The sequence below is a fragment of the Mya arenaria genome, chromosome 8 (assembly GCF_026914265.1).
Source record: "Mya arenaria isolate MELC-2E11 chromosome 8, ASM2691426v1".
In the NCBI taxonomy this organism is placed as follows: domain Eukaryota; kingdom Metazoa; phylum Mollusca; class Bivalvia; order Myida; family Myidae; genus Mya; species Mya arenaria.
This window is the reverse complement of record NC_069129.1, coordinates 23,076,979-23,100,667: the sequence shown is the minus strand read 5'-3', so window position 1 is coordinate 23,100,667 and position 23,689 is coordinate 23,076,979. Positions and strand designations below refer to the sequence as shown.

Sequence of the window (23,689 nt, the reverse complement as noted above, 5' to 3'; positions counted from 1 at the left end):
TCATTCCTCGTACATCCGTGTGTATGTGCACATTCCTCGTACATCAGTGTGGATGTGCACATTCCTGGTACATCAGTGTGCATGTGCACATTCCTCGGTCATCAGTGTGTTTGTGCACATTCCTGGTACATCAGTGTGTATGTGCACATTCCTCGTACATCAGTGTGTATGTGCACATTCCTCGTACATCAGTGTATATGTGCACATTCCTGGTACATCAGTGTGTATGTTCACATTCCTGGTACATCAGTGTGTATGTGCACATTCCTCGTACATCAGTGTGTATGTGCACATTCCTCGTACATCAGTGTGTATGTGCACATTCCTGGTACATCAGTGTGTATGTGCACATTCCTGGTACATCAGTGTGTATGTGCACATTCCTGGTACATCAGTGTGTATGTGCACATTCCTGGTACAACAGTGTGGATGTGCACATTCCTGGTACATCAGTGTGCATGTGCACATTCCTCGTACATCAATGTGTATGTGCACATTCCTGGTACATCCGTGTGTATGTGCACATTCCTCGTACATCAGTGTGGATGTGCACATTCCTGGTACATCAGTGTGCATGTGCACATTCCTGGTACAACAGTGTGGATGTGCACATTCCTCGTACATCCGTGTGTATGTGCACATTCCTCGTACATCAGTGTGTATATACACATTCCTCGTACATCAGTGTGTATGTGCACATTCCTCGTACATCAGTATGTATATACACATTCCTCGTACATCAGTGCGTATGTTCACATTCCTCGTACATCAGTGTCATGTGCACATTCCTCGTACATCAGTGTGTATATACACATTCCTCGTACATTAATGTACATGTACGAATTCCTCGTACATCTTTATACTGTTTTCGAACATCAGTATTAATGTACAGTTTTGTACATATTTTTCGTATTAAAGTATGCATATTCAGATATTTCATATCCCTGTATGCATTTTCGCGCACCTCTAATGTCAGTATCCATGTACATACATCGTACATCAGTTTGCATAAATACACTTGTAATATGTTAGTAAGCATGTACGACTATCTCGTTTGTCAGTATGCATGAACAGATCTATCGTGTATATGTATGCAGGTACGCATATCTCGTATGGATGTATTCAAATACGCATATCTCGTATGCCTGTTTGCAAATACACATATCTCGTATGCCTTTGTGCAAATACACATACCTCGTATGCCTGTATGGAAGTACCCATATCTCGTATGCCTGTATGCAAGAACATATATCTCGTATATCAGTATGCTTGAACATATATCTCGTATGTCAGTATGCTTGAACATATATCTCGTATGTCAGTATGCTTGCACTTATATCTCGTATGTCAGTATGCTTGAGCATATATCTCGTATGTTAGTATGCTTGAACATATATCTCGTATGTCAGTATGCTTGAACTTATATCTCGTATGTCAGTATGCTTGAACATATAATCTCGTATGTCAGTATACTTGAACATATATCTCGTATGTCAGTATGCTTGAACATATATCTCGTATGTCAGTATGCTTGAACATATATTTTGTATGTCAGTATGCTTGTACGTATAGCTCGTGTGTCAATAAGCATGTACGTATATCTCGAATTTCGGTATGCACGTGTTAATATCTCATTCGTGAGTATGCATATTCGTTTTTATCTCGTTTTCCAGTACGCCTGGTCGAACAATCTGAAGTCCCCTAAAACAAGCTAACCTTATAAGTTTGGTGTTGGTATACGTCGATGTAATTTAGTCCTTTTAAAGGGATTGGGAATATTAAAGGGACATTGTTTTCAAAAACAGTTTTTTGGTTAAGAGGGAAGATAATAAATCTTGTTATGCTTAAAATTTTCACGAGTTTTAGGCCCGGTCATTCTTAGTTCGAGTCTGATAGTTTAAAACAAAGTAGAAAGTTCAGTAAGAAGATCCTTTATTAATATAATAACGATAGAAAATATAACATTTTTATTTGATATAGATATTTTAAAATATTTAAAAATCTTTTAAAAGATCAGTCGTTACACATACACACTAAATCACATATTCATTAACATATCAGAGGATTTCATATTGCATAGGGACTATATGATTATTCTGCTTAAGTATAATTGCAATTAATAATTGCGAAAATAAACACAGTAAAACATACCAATAATAAGTCTACTAACATCACGCAACTGCTTTATACACAGTTTTGTATCACTTCGTAACATGTCGACGCAGCTGTCAATACAATGATACCAAATATCGGTACCGGTATATATATACTTTTATACATTCTGCTCTCAACTAATCATGTCTAAGAATCATGGCAACGTCTTCGCGTTAATGAATGGAATTAAAACATGTGTGAAGATTGGCTCCGTCGCTTTTAATGCCAACAATCTCTCACTTCACTTACACAAACGTCAAATGAAAACATATAACAACATCATCAAGTTTATATTAACATAATAGGTCAATGATATGTATAACATTCAATCAAGTACAATCGAACCCCATTGGCTCGAATTCGCTTTGCTCGATTTCCCCGTTGGCTCGAACTGGATGTAAAGGATCGAGAAAACAAATTTACCGAATAAAAACATTCCCGCGGCTGGCTCGAACTTCTCGAGACTCGAAGCAATTCGCCGGTCCATTGAACTTCGAGCGAACGGGATTCGACTGCATGCGTACACTGTTAATAACAAAACACATAAAACGTGGAGAAATCTGGTAACTGTTGTAAAGTCAGCTAATGCAACTTCTGCTGTTCCTTGAACCAAGAGTCTTTGGTAAGAACGCTGTCGTCACCATCCATGGTGATATCGATCTGCGCTGTTTCCGCCAGTTGTTCGCTTCCTGGTTGGTTATTATGGTACATCGGGTTAACGAAGCCATCGTCTTTGGCACCACCACTGCCAGGTGAATTGGGGAGGCGATCAAATCTGAAAAGTAAATATAATTAACAATAATCTTATCACGTTATTAGACGGGCAGGACCATGTGTTTTAGGGTCAGCTATCGAAAGAAATAATTTAGTTTTGTTTAGTTTAGAGTTATTTATTCAAAGCTGCACTCTCACAGATTTACCCTTTTGACGACTTTTAAATGTTTTGTCTTGGAATGAGCAATTTTTACGTAAATATCTGCAAACCAATAGTAAAAGATTGCTGATTAAAGATGAGATCGCAGATTTTCATATTTCCGTTCGAAAATTAATGTTTTATGGCTTAAACCTAACGGTTTAAGAAAAAAATCAAAAATATCAATTTTTGAACTTAAATATAAAATCTTTTGCGATCTCATTTTTTGTCAGCAATCTTATATAACTGGTTTCCATGGATTTTCGCAAAAATTGGCTCGTTCCAAGACAAAACATAAAAAAGTTGTCAAAACGTTCAATCTGTGAGAGTGCAGCTTTAACAACGATTGCGAAACAAGTTACAACACCATTATATTTATCACTCTCTTTGACACGATTTTACGCGAGACGGTGGTCTTGTGTTGTGGGGGAAACCGGAGTACCCGAGAAAAAACACTTGTCCGGCTTGGTGACCACGAAACAAACTCACATGCGAGAAACAAGAAATAATTTCGTGTGAAATGCTAAAGAAAATGTTTGTTTAATGATAAACATTATCAAAAGTTCAATATGATTTTTTTTTTGGTTAGTCATCATTGAAAATTGCAACAAAGTATGCTCTATTTCTCCGAAAAGCGTTAAAAACGCATTTGAAATTTGAATTATTTTAAGATTATATTCACAGAACAGAGACTGTTTGCCAGTTGGTGGTTGTTTATAAAAGTAAGTAAAACAAACTCTAATTGAACAATTATATTTAAAAGAATCCCTTCTCCCTCCTTTGTTGTCATGTTTGGTTACTTCGAGATAAAAGTTGCAGTAATTGCATGGCGACTGGTCAATTGGCTCGACACAGTTGAATTAAAATATTTCAGTATTGTACTTCGTATTTCACCTAGTTCCATGTTTTATTTTTCGGTTAACGAATTAATTTGTGTGCCGTATTCGGCTTATACCGTCGAAACTCGCTATGTCGATCTCTGTTATCTCGATTTTCTGGTTTTGTCGAAAAATAACGGAACGTGTTGGACATAGTAAAACATATATTCCGGTTATATCGATATTTCGTTATCTCGAAGTCTTTTGTGAGGTCCCAACGACTTTAACATAGCGAATTTTAACTGTATTTTTAAAAAACGTTTGCTGAAAAAGCAAGAATTGAAATACATACTTGACTGGCTGCATCTGGCTAGCATCCACGGTTGAGTATGTGTGGTCGTCTACGCCGTTACCTCGCCGATCGGGGGTGGGCGTGGCGCTTGGTGTTGCCCGGTAACCCGGATTCTCTATGGCCACGTCACCTTTGTTATGGAATGATGCCGTGGAGTATGGGACTTCCGAAGACTTCCTCCTAAAGCAAACAGGATTAGGGGTCAGAAAAAAGTACAAAAGGGGACTTTTTGATTCAGCAATGGACCATGAATTTTAGACACTAAAAATCATAGAACTTGGTTTTCGGCTATGAACTTCTTTTTAAAAAAATCTTGCATTTCGACTTATCGATAATCATATCTTATGGTTATACGACTAGACCCTAAGCAGAGCTTTTGAAAGAGTGTCTTCTTACGGTTGTATACGGACCGTGCACGAGAATTTTGAGTAATCCCACTAGCCGATACATTGTATTTAGAAAGGCCATGATAATAATCTAATGTTTATCTTTCGGAAAAATATTTCTATTTATCTATTTTTAAATCTATATTTATTTATTTATTTATTCATTTATTTATTTATTTATTTATTTATTTATTTATTTATTTATTTATTTATTTATTTATTTATTTATTTATTAATACATTTATTTGCTCACTTATATATGCAATACATTTATCGTCGCATAAGTCAAATACAGTTACTCTTTTACAGAAAATCTCGTACTGTATCTATTACAAATACCATATATTTACAATGTAGTAAAATTAAATGAAAACAACGTGCTGGATTGAACAAACGCCTCTTTCGTTCAGATAAAGTGATTGCTATGAAATCATGGAGATATCTAGGACAAATACTTGTGTTCTTGGCACACGTGTATTGCCTCACAGACTCTAAATGAGAGACGAGAGACGCCCAGCGTGACAAAACCAACGAAGGCCGACTGCACATACATTCACACTATCCTTATTAATACAAAGAGCTTCCAAATAGTCAGTTAAAGTGACACTCTTATTCAAAATCAATACATACACATGTATAACAAACATCAATTTTAACTGATATATATTTAACTACTTACTAAATAATGCATTTATGAAAAATATTAATTTCTGATAACAAGATTGTAACCGTGTATTCAAAAGCAGAAAACGCAAAAATATTAAATGATTGGTGAATGCTAAAAGATTTACTGTGGTCTACTGTAGTCTCATAAGGTAGAAATACAGTGTTTTATGCTCATTTTTCAAATTAAACTCGGTATCCTTCATAAGAACCATTGTTTTCAACATTTATTCATCCTTTTAGGAATATTTAAACAATATTATTAATTGTAGTAAATCTTATCTGGGAGTAAGAGTGCATCTTTAACCAAACGATGACTTGGGATGAATTGGTTATCAGTCTAAATGTAAAGTCACAATTTCTAACAAACTTTAAAATATTAATGATTTGTAGAAATGTTTCGTTTTTTTATTATTAGATTAAAAGTATCGTCCAACAAAATTTTATTTCTTGTACAATGCCATACGTTCGGAAAAAACCCAAAGCATAGGACCAGCTACAAGGGTAAAATTTAACGGAATGATCGTTTCTTCGATGAAACTGACAGAATTCTCGACATTCGGAATACCTCGGCCATTTTCCATCGAAAATATCCTCGGATGTATAAAAGCGGTTTACAATGTCAGAAATCTTAATATTTAACTACGCTGCAAGAAGATCGCGTAGTAATTTCAATTAGGCAGTTAAAATTAATAACTTGACTCTTGGAAATCTGAATCATTCATGCAATAATTCACATCACTGGCAATCAAGAATTTCACTTTAATGGCAAAATCAGCAAAAATACATGTTATTGGTCAATTAATTAAAACTTTTAAACGTTAAAATGCTTAAATTAATTTATACTTTTATTTAAAAGTAAACGAACCCCTTCTACTAATGTACAGGCATACATCCGAGGTTGATTTCGATAAAAAATGGCCGAGGAGTTCCGAATAAGTTTTCAAATATGGAATCACCTAGCGTTTATTACATGTGCCTAGTAGTGCCTCAAACGTCTAAGACGATGACAAGATGTGGCGCAAAGGCATGCTCAATCCACATATACAGTCAAAAATCGCTATGTCGAAGTCGTTGAGACCTCGGGAAATATTTCGAGATAACGAACATTCGATATAACCGAAATACAAAACATATCTAACTAAACGCAACACATTTTTAAAGAAAATTCGACATAACCATAACAGAGTTCGACATAGCGAGTTCGACTGTAGTTTACGTTTGACTAAAGGATAAGCTAACTCTAAAGCACCATTCAATTGTAACAACGGCCCCTAAGGTCCGGGGGTACACCGGTGATAGCCGGGGAAATGGGCCGTGTTTTTACCTTCCCAATGGCCCGCAGTGCCGGGTGAATGCGATGGTTTTATGTGCCTTACTTAGGGTCCCTGGGGTGCGGGGGCATTTGGCGGTTATTTTACCATTAGTTCGTTCCCGCAGGGCGTGGGTTTTACCCGGGCTTGGCTGGACCGAGAGTCAAAGTCCCGGCTATTCCCCAGACCTGGAGGGGCCGTGGTTACAATTGACTGGTGTATAACCCTTTTAAAAATACTTTACACAGTTGAAAACACGCTAGGTATAAATATATAGAAAATTCTACAAACGTTTTCGTTACATTTTTTTACCCGTGATAAACAAAGTGTGAACTATATGCTACGTGTACATGTATGTGCCCTGCATACCTAACACATTACTTACTTTCGAAAGAAGACAAAGGCTATAACCAACACTAGTGCCACAATTATGACGACAAGGATCACAATCCCCGCTGTTGCCCCGGCCTGGGAAATTGCTCCGCCACTTCCGGTCTGGGCATCCGTAACCGCCACGTTAGATGCCTCTGTAAGACAAAATTCAAATATAAACAACTAACGTCCTGCCTGTACATACTTTATGCTAATTTCGTCGTCAGTTTTGTTGCATGTAAGATTACGTTGTAAAATGTATTTATTTCAGTTTCAAAATCATGTTACAAAATACTCCTTCATGTATAGTAATTTTTTTTTCTTTAAACATGTACACTTTTTTATTTGAACTGCAGGATCGGAATTACTTGAAATCATACATATTGAAAGAATCTAACACTGGTTTGAAGTGTTATTTAGTAAAATTATTCGATGTAACATGTTTTCAAATTATTTGAAAATATATACGTTTTCAGTGACACCACGTTTCATACTGTTTGCAGGTTAGCAAATACGGCATTGATATTACGACTTAAGGAAACACAACCAGGTTCCACAAAACAAATCATGAATGTAGGCTGATGTTATTGAAACTTTGTACAAACAATCGTCAATGACCGTGGTCCCAACGCCTTCGACAGAGTAACATTTGACTTTATGTGAATTTTGGATACCTGGGAGCCGTTTCATAAAGAAATATAACCACAACTTTTACGATATCGTAACTTGGAAGGTAAGGTAACCCCAAGTTTTTGAATCATTTTAAAAGGGTTTTATTAGGAGAAAAAAATACCGAAAACAACACTGGACACTAGCTTTGTTTGGGCTTGGGAGATTACAATATATACGTCCGAATTAAGGTAGAACCAAAAATATTAGCATAATATTCATTTTACGGATAATGGGTCCATCTAATCTACGCTCGTATCGTACTACCGCTTTTTGAAGGAGTATTCCTGACTAGTCATACTTTTTCGAAACTACTGGTTGGAGAGCAGAAGCCGGCGGAAAGCAGTAGCCGGCAATCGCTTTTTATTCGTGTTTTTTTTTAAATCTTCTTACAATGGTAAAAAAGAACCGTATCCAAGCAACACCATTTGCATCGAAATCCAACACAAAGCGTACGTTTAAACATTTTATTTACAAAATGTATTGGAAATGTCAAAAAGTTCGCCAACTTTCTCGTGGGGGAGAGAACTTGAATGTTACTGCGCATGCGCAATTGAATAATTTTGCATATCTAATTATAGCACTAGCATTTAGCGACAGTCAAGTGTTGGTTATGAACGATTATTCGTCGATGAATCACAGCAAAATGTATTTTTTTAAAAAGCCCATTGAAATGATATTTTCATATTGCCCGTCAATCGCTTTCAAACAATATTGAGACATATTCAAAATTTTATGTATCCATGGTGTGGTTTTAGACGCGTTGTTAAAGCGAGACTACTCCAGCGCTTGGTTACCAGTATTACTTCCCTGTTCAATAGAGGCGCGTCCTGGGGAAATTATACTTAATAAGCCGATAAATAACGGTTTTATAGTCAAGGAGCGGTACTGAAATAAAACTGTCGGGTACTGCTTCTCATAATCCGTAAATTGGCACTAATTGATTACCCCCTTTGTGGCCCCAATTAGGCACGCGCTTCGTGACAACACAAATTTTAATATTGTAAAGTTAGTAGACCTTGACCCCTAGTTTAATAAAATGTAAGTATTATTTCCGTTACATTTCGATCTACCGAGAAAATCTTCAAAAACATGCAAAAACTGCCGGCTACTACTCTCCAACCAGTAGGAGCTTATTTGAGCATTTTTTTCAACATTTATTTGATTTTATGATTAAAAGATTCAATTAAATTGGTAACCCAGACATAATATTTAACTAAAAATATTAATACAACCCGTTAGTCGTACGCCAGTTCATAAGATGACCTCAAACCTTCAAGGTAATTTATTTCATACTCGAGCGTATAAATAATCAACAAGCTATGCCCTTGCATATGGTACCGACATCATATGGGGTCACTAGGCATACCCATTTGACATAACTACGGATGACGAGATGAAATATCAAGCTTATTTACACGAGGGACCAATGGTATAAAACTGGGCTGGTATTCAATATTGGTCTTAATTGGATCTAAGAACGATGTAGCTAATCGGATTGCGTGATATAAATGACGGACCTACACAGTGAATGGAGTCAATCATGTATGACCATAAGTTGCATATTGAATACAAACCCTGGATAACGTATCCCCAGGTTATCGTATGGTATAAAACTGGGCTGGTATTCAATATTGGTCTTAATTGGATCCAAAAACGATGTAGCTAATCGGATTGCGTGCCATAAATAACGGACCTATACAGTGAATGGAGTCAATCAAGTTTGACCATAAGTTGCATATTGAATACAAACCCTGGATAACGTATCCCCAGGTTATCGTATGGTATAAAACTGGGCTGGTATTCAATATTGGTCTTAATTGGATCCAAAAACGATGTAGCTAATCGGATTGCGTGATATAAATGACGGACCTATACAGTGAATGGAGTCAATCAAGTTTGACCATAAGTTGCATATTGAATACCAACCATTGACAACTTATCCGCAGGTTATTTTTTCGTTAGTGTGCACATTTAAGTAATTTAAACGGTCAACAGACATCATTGGATAATTATTGACCGATCAATAAACAATAGACTAACTTTAACCAAACCAAAGAGTTAACTGGTTGTGCACAATCACACATCTTTTACTTTGCCTCTCTTTCATTTCTTCTTCGTTCTTTCCCATACTATATTATTTGTTTCTACTTCAATACACTTATTTAATTTGGAATAAAGTTGTTTTTTTTCTTTAGTAAAAGTTGTTGCATTTAAAGTCTCTCATTCAATTACCTAAATTTTAAACATTATTTAATATGAGCTTGTGTATTAATATAAATATAACTTCATCACTAATATCTGCCTCAAATGCTAATTGTAATTTATCATACCAGGGAAAGGAACTCTATTAGTTTATTTCTACCGTTCCATCCTGAAATTTGATTATGTATTTGTATTGAAATGTTGATAAATTTTGCTCAATAAAATATATTTAAACCAACCGGTTTTATACAATTGGTTGCTGAATCTCTAAGATGGACACGTGTTACAATAAATTTCTCGTGCCACTCACCTAAGCAGACGTTTGTTTGGTTCCACGTGCCATCTGCGCGGCAAGTTAACATGGTAACGTTTGAGTGTTTTTCAAAGGAACTGCTGCACGAGTATCCGCATTTGCTGTTGATCTTGAAGTCACAGTCCTTTTGAATGGTAACGGATCCAAATGACATGTCGCATTTAACTTCTGAAATGTAAAAACACGCAAAAAATGAATATTAGTTTTCCCATTGCAGTAAAAAGGGATATTTACTCTTTAAAATGCAAAATGATTTATAAAATTTGGTCGACATTACTGTTCAATGTTTTTAACATTTAATTCCATCTTTTGTGTGTCATGTTTGTAACATTTTAAAATGGAAAACAAGTCCAATTGTTAATAACTTTTCTAACCTTGGGCCGATTTTTCTGATATTTGTTAAAGTTAACATCGTTGTTAACGGCATCGACGTTAACTTTTGAAGGTTAACTATTTTATGGCGAGATCATATAAAAACAAACAAAGCTGAATAAGTTGTCCAAAGATCACATGTATGTCCATGTTTTTATTAAGAGCAATAATGATTCAGTTGATAAAACAGTTAACTTAAACAAAGTGCTGATTAATCGGCCCAATATGTAAATTATTATATAACTGGTAAAGTGATAGAAAAAACACTGAAAATTGTGTAAAGTCACATTGTTATTCTAAAAACATTCAAACTTTATCAAAGGTCACGTTTAGTTTTACCTTGACAAGCATTCTGTGGGTGCCATGTAAGGTCTTTTCTACAGATCACCTCATCTAAGTTGGGTAATGCCTTGTATCCGCTGTTACAGGTGTATTTGCAAGGCGTCCCGACCGAGCGGGTGTTACAATTAGTGGTGTTTCCGTATCGTAGTGCATTTTCTGGGCACGTTTTCACTGAAATTTACACCAATGATTGTTAAAGGATTGACAAATACATGCAGGGCCAAAAAAAAAATGGTTTGGTTAGGGTTACATCCTTTTCAAAAACGGGTAGTGAAGGTAGGCTTTTTATTTTTTGCATTTATTTTTTATTAGGCTTTATAAAAGAACATTTGTCATCATTGGAGAATTATGTTAAAGTAATATTATGGCTTTAAAGGTTTTAAACAACATATTAAAACACACACATAAAAGAACAACATTTTTTTTTATTTTTTAACAACTGACTATTAAAACGGCGTGGTCAGCGCCTGTTTCGTAGTTAGGGTCGGGTAATCCAAACCAAATGTATTTTTAGGCCCAGTCGGGACCAGAGTATTTAATACAATTCTTAACCATATCCTCATTTATTTTATTCCATTCAGTTCATTTATCAATATTCCAGGTCCATTTATTCAGATAATTCTTAAAGGGTTTGGGAATATTCTGTCAAATCCAGATATGTTCGTAACGAAAGTAGCTTTATTAGTGGTCAACATTTTCTTTTGTCCAATGAGAAGACATTATTTCACAAGTGTTCCAATGCACTCATTTAGGTAAATCACCAAACCAATTGATTCATACTGATAAATTATAGATAAAAATCAGGTTAGGCGAAATATATCATCGGCCCGGTTAGTGGGTAGTTCACACAATAAAATGTGGAACACTAAACAGTTAAAGGTTGTTAGTATGTATTTGCACAAAACAAATGGTTATGCAACTATGTCGCATCAAACCGTATATTTCTGTAAAAACATACTAACAAACATTGACCGTTGGTACTATCTTGCAATATATCAATGATTTATCACAGTCCTCCGTTTAAAGGCGTTTCAACAAATTTACTATACTGAAAAGGGACATTTCAAGTTAGGATACTTTATTTGAAGAACATTATTTCACACGAACAAACACCATCGTATACCCCCGAATACACTTCTGCGCCATGCTTCGTTGTGTATGAAGTGTAACGGAAGAAAGTATACGTAACTCCGACGTTGTTCCAACGTTAGCATTCCGACGTTGTTCCAAAGTCGGAGTCTGACGTCTAAAAAAACTTTCATTTTCAAATAATATATAGAGGATATTTGTTTATTTCAGTGTAAGATCGTATTTTATTTCACGAGTGTCATAGAAAAACATATTTTCACGAGTGGCGAAGCCACGAGTGAAAATGTAGTTTTTTTATGATCACGAGTGAAATTAAATACGATCTTACACTGGAATAAACAAATTTTCTGTTTCTTTTATGCTTATTTTCGGAGTTTTATTTGTTTTTTTTATTTATTTCTGAATTATCCCCTTTTTTGAAAAGGGTGGGCTTTACGCCGCTACCCGTGGGGCGCCCCTCATGCATAATTATAGCTGTCAACTTTTCTACTTTCGGTTTGCTGAGAAATAGTTCTCTGCTATTCATTCTTATTGCTTAATATTCGCTCGTTTTTTATTGCAAAGCTTTATGAATAGTAAACATGAAGTATTATTAGTGCACTAATGTTCCAAAAAATAATGAAAACACTTTTTATTTTAACCAAATTACTACGCCGCTATTTATAGAATGAAAATTTGGAAGGTCAAATGTGTTAGCAAAACAAATGTGGATACTCATTGGATTTTAACCATTCTTCTTAGTTTAAGACTGCATATACGCGTGTTTTTAAAGTAAGTTAATATTCAGTCATCTTACTGTCAGAGACCAGTCTGTTTCGCTTTAAAATGTTTGTTTTCCGGAAGAGTAAATGCCACGCTAGTTTGTTGACACATTTTGAGATGTGGGTGGGGTAAAAAATATCGGATCTATCTGTAAATTGTTGTGTGAATTCTCCAGGAAGCTCATTTTACGTACCACAACGGTTAACAGTTCAAAATAAATTTGAACGATGCTATAAAATTTTATTTATGTTCAAACAGTTGTTTTTGTCTGTAATTTGTTTGGAATGAAAGCAAATGTTCGAACATTCAGCTTCAAAGATCAGTAAAATGTTTGATAAACGGGATAACCGGTAATAAACGGTAATAAACGGTAAGTTGTTAATTTCCAATTATATATTTATTTAAATTTATAAAATATTTCTTTATTTTTTAAAACATTTTTTTGACATAATTTACTGAAGTCCAGTGTTCTGTTTTGACCAAGGCAAGTACATGTAACAACAAAGGATTTAAAAGTAGTTCTGAAAATTGATATTTTCACTCCTTATTTTGCAGTGAAAATATCAAATTGATATTTTCACTGTTGTTATTTCACTGTTAAACCCCATATTTCATCGTAAAGCATGAAAGAAACGACGTTTAACCAACGTCAATTTCTGACGATGTTACAACGTCTATCTAACGTCAATTGTTTGCTGGGTACTTTGGTCGCCGACGACGATCAGCGAATGATATATTCATTTACATTGCATTCATCAGCGTCGAATAAAAAATAAAGGAATGGGTCGATAGAGGGTAAAATACTTACATATGCAAGGCTGGTCACTTTTAACTACCCACTGTCCGTTCACTCCACACGTGAGTGACGGTAGTTTACTGTTGAGGGTGTACCCGTCCGCGCATGTGTACTTGCACAATTTTCCGGCGCTGACGTCACAGTTAGCGGCTATTTGCGCTAATCCATTCATAAGCGTCATCGGACATTGTGGCACTACATTAAAAATGGAAGAAATTACTTGTAGACAAATGGCACTTGTTATGGATAAGATTGTTCTGCAAGTTTCCGCATGCCACGCCAAGGAGTAACATTATGCGTTATCAGTGTGTGTATACCACGTGATAAATTACGTCATAAATGTAACGTCGGAAGGCAATATTTAGCTTCAAATGAAGTCTTTAAACAAAGATAACTTGACTACTTGTTCACCATTTTAAATGAAACAAATGCAGTCTACGCCGCTTACAACGCCTCGCCTTCGGTCTTGTTCTAGAGTTTGATTGAGAGTTTAGTTTCTTAAAACACTTCGACAAACCTTTTCACAATACGGCCGTCTGATGGAGCGCTGTCAAAACATTATTTGGAAACAGGTTTGTCCAAGTTTTTGAGTTTTGAGCAAACGTATCACCTAATCAAACTCCGTAATGAAACGAAGGCGGGGCTCTCAAAGCGGCAAAGACTGCCCTTTGTTTCATTTAAACTGGTGAAGAAAAAGAAAAGTTATCTTTGTTTTAAGCTATCATTCGAAGCAAAATGTTGCCTTCTGACGTAGCATTTATGATGTAATTTATCACGTGGTTTACATACACTGGTTATTATATCCTTGATATGTAATGCTATGCTTGGGATGAACAGCGCCTAAATAGCGAATGTTTCTATATCATAACAAGGCCAATTTACAGTATCATGCATCATTTTCCTCGTCTAGTTTTTTCCTAGAATGATATTATTAACTCACGTTTACAGAAATTGTTGACATCAATATTCCATTTTCCTGTATTTAGACAAACAGCATGGTCAAACGCAGCTTTGTAGCCATTTGTACATGTGTATTCACATCGGTAGCCAGGGTAACGGTTGCACGTGTTTAATTGGGCATTCGGAACGACTGCTGGACAACGGATTTCTGCAAAAAATAAAGGGAATCATGTAATTTCAAAGATATACAAAATATGATACGTTTTGGAGGGCAGATTCCTGGATTTTAAATTCTACATATAGAGCATGTAAACGCAGTTTTGGTTAAGTTAAACAGTTTATGGATAGCAGTAAAATGTACAAATTGTCTACGCCCTTGTTTTATTTTTAATCATATTAAAGGCATAATAAATGATCATGACTAATACCCAGACTATATTGATGTTCGTTTAAGGAATGAATTGCGGGGTTGATGTCATTATCGGGGTATGAACGCAACTGGGCTGGTCAAAGTGTGTGAAGCCCTAAACTGTGGACTATGCTGTATAATTAACATTAATACACTGTCGTGTCAATAATAACTTTGACATAACACCTTTGGGTGTGCATCGTCTTCCATGGAATCCCAAAGTATGTTGAGGTTGAGGCCTAGGGTACCCCAATAAGATGTGCTATTTTAGTCATGGGCGGTCCACGATTTGATATTTCCTAGAGATCACAACTTAGTCTTGAACGGTCTTCCCCTTGAAGCATAGAATATGCTGCATAAATGAATAAGTAGATTTGAGGGTTCTTACGCTATAATATTTTGTCTAAATTTAGTCTTGAATTGTGCACTTTGGTGTAATATTTACTTATTTATATGGACATGAAACGTTAATTTTATGGCGTCACATTGGGAATGGGACGTCTTCCATGTTAGCCTAAAATATGTTAACACCTAAACAAATGCGCGGTTAAAATAATTCTAAAACTGTGCATTTTGTAATACATACACACGACAGAGCCTTGGAAACTATCCCGGAATACGGTGAAGATGTTTGCCGTTACATAATGTCGTATCCCAGAGAGCAATGCTGATTTGTGATAAATGCATATTTATATACTTGATGTATGCTTATTAATGACAGGCTTTGATAAATTACCGCTTCAAATGGCCACATTCAGGAAAGGATACTAACACATTCATAACTTTACAAAATGTGACCATATTTTTAAATATAATTTATTCAAGACATATATTGTATATATGTAGCATACGTTTATAGACCTTAACATAAAGATAATGCTACTTATCTTGATCTTAAAGTAAACATATTGGATACTCGACAACACAGCTTAACGAAAAGCCCTCTTCTCCCTGTTAAGTAATCACTGTTTTCTCTCCTGCACCCCTTATACCATCCAAAATGTTACCCCTGTGTACCCTCCGTTAATAAGGATGTTCGGTAGCAGTCAATCGTTTGGTCATCATTCGATTGTTCGTCGTAAGATGCGAATCGGGGATCCCAAATTTTTATCTATAAGGCATTGAAGGTAAATTTCGGCAAAATCTGTCCCTAAAAAATATAAAGCTATTGTTTTTGTTAAACAGGTACTATGTAACGACTGTTTCTTATATAGAACTTATTTAAATTCGAAACTGTGCTAGAAACACCCTCAATTTCAAATCTTAAGCTAAGCTTTAAAGCTGCACTCTCACAGATTGAACGCTTTGACAACTTTTTTTTTTTTTGTCTTGATTACGAGATTTCTTTTGAGTAAGTATCTGCAAACCAATGATAAAAGACTGCTGACAAAAGATCAGATCGCAGCTTTATATATTTCCGTCCCAAAATTGATGTTTTATGCATTTTTCTTTAACCGTAAGTAACGGTTTAAGCCATAAACATTAAATTTGGAATGGAACTATGAAGATCTGCGATCTGACTTTTTGTAAGCAGTCTTTAATCACTGGTTAGCAGATATTCACGCAATATTTTCCAATTCCAAGGCAAAAATAAAACAAATGGAAAACGGTAATTCTGTGAGATTGCAGCTTTAAACCTGATGTCTGCAACCCGGTGTTAATCAATCTCCAACGCAGTGTTCTCCATTAACAAGCAGAATAGGTCCCTGCATATGCCTGGAATGCAAATTCCTACCACTCTTGCAATATTCATGGTAATTGAACATAAACTCGTGAATGCCTCGAACATGAGCCATCACAGCATATTGAGGCATAAGGCAATGCTCACGTGTTAATGTACTCAAACCAGACTTTTCCGAATACAATGGTATATTCGAGATTGAAGAGATTCCAAATGCCGACCACCTTAGCATAGTGGCAATAGCCATGATAATTTTAAGCAAACGTGTCAATGCCTAGAACATGAGCCATGAAAGCGTATTATTATTATCTATAGTTCACATTATAGGCCCTGAACCTAGTTTATCACTACACTTTCTGTTAGGGACCCCTTAGTCGAAAATTCGATTTTCGAGCTCTATTTTCGGCTACTCAGTACAACAGCTCCAGCGATATAAATGCATCATAAAGTAAGGCTCGTGGCCTAGTTCATCCATGTACACTTATCGTTATGTCCATATTCAGACACTGTTATGGTGTTAGGTAAAATTTTTGGGTCAGTTTGTCCCTATCCCGCATAGCCTGCCTAAAATTCTAGGGTATTCACATGTGCCATCACCTAGGGCCAGGTCTCGGCTACACAGTGACATAGGTCCCTATGGTCCCCCTTACTCGTTTCTGCGAGAACGAGTCTTACATGTATGGTAGGGGTCAGTAGGGCTTATATTGCCCATATACGCACAATGTTGGGCTAAGGACGGGGCCAGACTAAAATCCTCGTAGTATTAACAGTTTCCCTTGGATACAGTGACATTGGTCCCGTTGCTCGTTTTTAAGGCATCCGCACCATAACAGTGTCTGAATATGGGCCAAATTGGCATTGGGGATCGAGTTCATGTCCCTATCCCGCATAGCCTGCCTAAAATCCTAGGGTATTAACATGTGCCATCACCTAGGGCCAGGTCTCGGCTACACAGTGACATAGGTCCTTATGGTCCCCTTGCTCGTTTCTGCGAGAACGAGTCTTACATGTTTCCTCGAGAATATTGCATGTCCTCTTATTGTATTGATTTTGAATATATATACGCGGTGATATGGTGATACGGTGCTACGGTGCTAACTTCACGCACATACAATATCTGCAGTACCCATACCCCGTGAAGATATCCCTGAGCTCAAGACGCTCACAAGGCTCTACGTTCCAATTCCTTGAAAAACATTGTTGACATTCTCAGTTGAACATTATGAATTTTAAGATTTGATTTTTTTTTTCATGAAAACTGGTGTGAACGCTAGTTTCAAAGTACAACTGTTGAAGGTTTTGAAATCTGAGTGTTTGAGTTTCATGAAGCCTAGATTTTTTCAGGGATGAAGCCTATGGTTCGTTTATGAAATCTTGAGATCCCTTCTAGAAAACTTATAGATTTTCAAAATTTTCGATACAAATTTTGTTCAGACCATGAAATTGCAATTCAGAGTTGCATTATTTTTGTACATATGGCTTATGAGTGTCAGTTTGATCTTGAACTAAGGCGAAGCTGAATGCTTTCATACCAAACAAATAACAGAGGAAAACAACTGTTCGAGCATAAATATATTTTTATATCATCGTTCTTATGTATTTAGAACTGTTTGTTGTTGTAATACTTAATACGAGCTTCCCGGAAAATTCACCCCAACAATTTACTGATTATTTTTTACCCCACCCACGCCTCAAAATTTGTCAACAAACAAGCGTGGTCCTCATCATTACCTGGAAATCGAGCTGTCTTCAAGCAAAACAGACTGGTCTCTGACAGACAGATGACTGAAAATCCATGTGTAATGAAACACACTCTAACACTAAGAAAAATGTTTTATATCCAATGATTATCCGCAATTCTTTTGCTAACACATTCAACCTTTTAAATTTTCATTCAATAAATGGCGGAGTAGTAATTTGGTTATGTATTCATGCTCCGCTTAAAATAAAGGTGTTTTCATTAAACATTTTGGAACATATGTGCACTCGTAAAACTTCATTGATTACTGGTCATAAAACCTTAGCACTAAAAACGAGCGAATAATTAACTATAAAAAAGAATATAAGAGAACTTTTTCTCAACATACCGGAAATAGAAAATTGACAGCTACGTATTTTATTTCACTCGTGATCAAAGAAAACCTATTTTTTCACTTGTGGCTTTCCCACTCGTTAAAATATGTATTTCTATTACACTTGTGAAATAAAATGCACTAAATTAAACAAATATCCTCTTTTAATCTGGTAAATTTTGGTTTCAATAATGACAATGGATTTATACAACAAGAGGCCCAAGAGGGACTATGCTCTACTGGCATGGCTCTCGTGGTCATTTTCAGTCCAGAGCATGTCCGTATGAGTAATGGGCAACAAATATATAGTTCACTTTTTGTGTTTGGGTTAGCTGAAAACGCTGTCCGTTCAACATCTGAGGACAGAAGTGTTGTAAGCAGATTAGTTGCATGAACTATTTTAATATGGGCCAAGTTAAGGTAATCTGATGGTAAACAAATATGCTTTCAAAACTGTACTCATGGTCAAAATTTCATTGCTGTAGCTTTAATAATTAAAAAGTAAGTTAAAAGGTTTTCCTAGACGGTCATCATATGATACTCCACAACAAATCTCAAAGGTATGGGCCTCGTGGTTTGAAACAAGAATATTTTGAAAATATTTTTTACATAAGTCTCTAGGAAACTTGTGACCCCCAGGGCTAGTGCCAATTTTGACCCAAGGGGCATTATTTGAACAACCATGGTAGTGGACTTCTAAATTAAGCCTTGTTCAAAATAGCAAGGATCTGCATAGCTGTTCAGCCAAAAAGGTTTTTAACATTTCCCAATTTAAATATACCAAACCTGTGAACCCAGGGGCGTGGCCAATAATGACCCCAGGGGAATAATTTGAACAAACATTCACAAGCAATTGTGACTTGACATTTAAAATTAGCGAAAAATAGACTTCGCTCATGTAGACTTGGCTAAACATAGACTTTGCTAAAAATAGCATTTTTTTACTTTTAAGACCCATAATCTAGGCATGCATGGGCGGATCTGGCTAGTTTTCAATAGGAATCGAGTTTTAATAAATATCTAAATACTGTACAAGTTTCATCGAGATAAAATCAGAAATGAAGACTGTATCGCGTTCACAAGCAATTGTTTACTGACGCACTGATTTTTTTATACTTTCAAGGCCCATAATCTAGACATGCATGGGCGGATCTGGCTGGTTTTCAAAAAAACACGAGCACTAATAGATATCTAAATACTGTACAAGTTTCATCGAGATACAATCAAAACTGAAGACTGTACCGCGTTCACAAGCAATTTTTACCGACGCACATACTAGTACACATTACCATCACATAAGCTCTTCTGGCCTTTGGCCAGTAGAACTGAAAATGATAAATGCCTAATTTCAAAACAGATTAAGCATTCTTTTAGTTTTGATTTACAAATGATAGAGCCCTACATTAATAAAGTGCTTAAAATCATGGTTCGTTTTGACAACTTTTCAAAAATTCCAAAGTTTTGACTTTGCATTTTCACTATAGTGAATTCGCGTTTTAGCTATGTATCTACCTAAGCGCATTTGCGTTTAAGCGATGTAGTTTTTTCACACTTAGTACCCCCTTGTAGTATAATTTTTATTGATTTTAGAACGATTAAACTGAATCACAAAATTAAGCACAACAAGTGACGATGTACATATATTTTAGGGTGACGAACTTTTTTGACAACTCGCCTTGAGTTTTTTTTAAGAAGGATACACAAAAATATGCCTGATACTGAATTGAAATCAATAAATACAACAAATATTCATATTGGTTTATTATCATTTATTTCCACTAGAAAAGCATTTGATTTAAACAAGATCCATAGGTTCATTGTCCTTGTCCAACATATCAACTCTCATCGATTCGATTTGTTGGGGGGAGGTATTGCTGAAGTCTATTTTTTCACAATGTTATCCATCTCACAGTTTTTCCACTTTTCTTTTCTTTCCAGCATTGGACTTGGAATCGTTCAAATCCATCTGCGGTGTGAACAATTCATAAACATTTATGAACATTTCCTTGTCCAACACTCATGGATTCGGTTTGTTGCGGGGGATTCGGTTTGTTGCGGGTTGGTATGTTTCCATTACAAGTGTTGGTATGTGTCCAATACCAGTGTTGGTATGTGTCCAATATGGTGTTGGTATGTTTCCATTACAAGTGTAGGTGTGTGTCCAATACAAGTGTAGGTGTGTGTCCAATACAAGTGTTTGGTATGTTTCCATTACAAGTGTTGGTATGTGTCCAATACCAGTGTTGGTATGTGTCCAATACAAGTGTAGGTGTGTGTCCAATACAAGTGTAGGTGTGTGTCCAATACAAGTGTTGGTATGTGTCCAATACAAGTGTAGGTATGTATCCAATAAAAGTGTAGGTGTGTGTCCAATACAAGTGTAGGTATGTGTCCAATACAAGTGTAGGTATGTTTCCAATAAAAGTGTAGGTATGTGTCCAATACAAGTGTAGGTATGTGTCCAATACAAGTGTAGGTATGTGTCCAATACAAGTGTAGGTATGTGTCCAATACAAGTGTAGGTATGTGTCCAATACAAGTGTAGGTATGTGTCCAATACAAGTGTAGGTATGTGTCCAATACAAGTGTAGATATGTATCCAATAAAAGTGTAGGTATGTGTCCAATACAAGTGTAGGTATGTGTCCAATACAAGTGTAGGTATGTATCCAATGCAAGTGTAGGTATGTGTCCAATACAAGTGTAGGTATGTGTCCAATACAAGTGTAGGTATGTGTCCAATACAAGTGTAGGTATGTATCCAATAAAAGTGTAGGTGTGTGTCCAATACAAGTGTAGGTGTGTGTCCAATACAAGTGTAGGTGTGTTTCCAATACAAGTTCCTCGTACATCATTGTGTATTTACACATTCCTCGTACATCAGTGTGTATTTACAAATTCCTCGTTCATCAGAGTGTATGTAAACTTTCCTGGTACATAAGTGTGTATGTGCACATTCCTCGTACAACAGTGTGGATGTGCACATTCCTCGTACATCAGTGTGTATGTACACATTCCTCGTACATCAGTGTGTATGTGCACATTCCTGGTACATCAGTGTGTATGTGCACATTCCTGGTACATCAGTGTGTATGTGCACATTCCTGGTACATCAGTGTGCATGTGCACATTCCTGGTACATCAGTGTGTATGTGCACATTCCTGGTACATCAGTGTGTATGTGCACATTCCTGGTACATCAGTGTGTATGTGCACATTCCTGGTACATCAGTGTGTATGTGCACATTCCTGGTACATCAGTGTGCATGTGCACATTTTTGGTACATCAGTGTGCATGTGCACATTCCTCGTACATCAGTGTGTATGTGCACATTCCTGGTACAACAGTGTGGATGTGCACATTCCTGGTACATCAGTGTGTATGTGCACATTCCTGGTACATCAGTGTGTATGTGCACATTCCTGGTACATCAGTGTGTATGTGCACATTCCTGGTACATCAGTGTGTATGTGCTCATTCCTCGTACATCCGTGTGTATGTGCACATTCCTCGTACATCAGTGTGGATGTGCACATTCCTGGTACATCAGTGTGCATGTGCACATTCCTCGGTCATCAGTGTGTTTGTGCACATTCCTGGTACATCAGTGTGTATGTGCACATTCCTCGTACATCAGTGTGTATGTGCACATTCCTCGTACATCAGTGTATATGTGCACATTCCTGGTACATCAGTGTGTATGTTCACATTCCTGGTACATCAGTGTGTATGTGCACATTCCTCGTACATCAGTGTGTATGTGCACATTCCTCGTACATCAGTGTGTATGTGCACATTCCTGGTACATCAGTGTGTATGTGCACATTCCTGGTACATCAGTGTGTATGTGCACATTCCTGGTACATCAGTGTGTATGTGCACATTCCTGGTACAACAGTGTGGATGTGCACATTCCTGGTACATCAGTGTGCATGTGCACATTCCTCGTACATCAATGTGTATGTGCACATTCCTGGTACATCCGTGTGTATGTGCACATTCCTCGTACATCAGTGTGGATGTGCACATTCCTGGTACATCAGTGTGCATGTGCACATTCCTGGTACAACAGTGTGGATGTGCACATTCCTCGTACATCCGTGTGTATGTGCACATTCCTCGTACATCAGTGTGTATATACACATTCCTCGTACATCAGTGTGTATGTGCACATTCCTCGTACATCAGTATGTATATACACATTCCTCGTACATCAGTGCGTATGTTCACATTCCTCGTACATCAGTGTCATGTGCACATTCCTCGTACATCAGTGTGTATATACACATTCCTCGTACATTAATGTACATGTACGAATTCCTCGTACATCTTTATACTGTTTTCGAACATCAGTATTAATGTACAGTTTTGTACATATTTTTCGTATTAAAGTATGCATATTCAGATATTTCATATCCCTGTATGCATTTTCGCGCACCTCTAATGTCAGTATCCATGTACATACATCGTACATCAGTTTGCATAAATACACTTGTAATATGTTAGTAAGCATGTACGACTATCTCGTTTGTCAGTATGCATGAACAGATCTATCGTGTATATGTATGCAGGTACGCATATCTCGTATGGATGTATTCAAATACGCATATCTCGTATGCCTGTTTGCAAATACACATATCTCGTATGCCTTTGTGCAAATACACATACCTCGTATGCCTGTATGGAAGTACCCATATCTCGTATGCCTGTATGCAAGAACATATATCTCGTATATCAGTATGCTTGAACATATATCTCGTATGTCAGTATGCTTGAACATATATCTCGTATGTCAGTATGCTTGCACTTATATCTCGTATGTCAGTATGCTTGAGCATATATCTCGTATGTTAGTATGCTTGAACATATATCTCGTATGTCAGTATGCTTGAACTTATATCTCGTATGTCAGTATGCTTGAACATATAATCTCGTATGTCAGTATACTTGAACATATATCTCGTATGTCAGTATGCTTGAACATATATCTCGTATGTCAGTATGCTTGAACATATATTTTGTATGTCAGTATGCTTGTACGTATAGCTCGTGTGTCAATAAGCATGTACGTATATCTCGAATTTCGGTATGCACGTGTTAATATCTCA

At 36.5% G+C, this 23,689-nt stretch overlaps 1 protein-coding gene across 1 annotated transcript; it reads right to left on the bottom strand.

Moving 5' to 3' along the window:
* Window positions 1-1,915: 1,915 nt before the first annotated feature.
* Window positions 1,916-14,622, bottom strand: LOC128242544 (uncharacterized). Its single transcript, XM_052959733.1, has 7 exons — window positions 14,460-14,622; window positions 13,532-13,714; window positions 10,870-11,043; window positions 10,156-10,326; window positions 6,985-7,126; window positions 4,238-4,417; window positions 1,916-2,929 (listed from the first exon to the last, which is right to left on the bottom strand). Exons 2-7 carry the CDS (start codon window positions 13,698-13,700, stop codon window positions 2,737-2,739), a joined length of 1,029 nt encoding a protein of 342 aa, XP_052815693.1. The 5' UTR covers window positions 13,701-13,714; window positions 14,460-14,622; the 3' UTR covers window positions 1,916-2,736.
* Window positions 14,623-23,689: the final 9,067 nt, after the last annotated feature.

Bases quoted from the DNA above. Each gene is read 5' to 3' on its own strand.
- LOC128242544 (XM_052959733.1), bottom strand. From the start codon at position 13,700: ATGACGCTTATGAATGGATTAGCGCAAATAGCCGCTAACTGTGACGTC. The intron at 11,044-13,531 runs GTAAGTATTTTA...TGTAAATTTCAG, and splicing joins AAGTGACCAGCCTTGCATAT to TGAAAACGTGCCCAGAAAAT. The intron at 4,418-6,984 runs GTAAGTAATGTG...TGTTTGCTTTAG, and splicing joins GCCTTTGTCTTCTTTCGAAA to GAGGAAGTCTTCGGAAGTCC.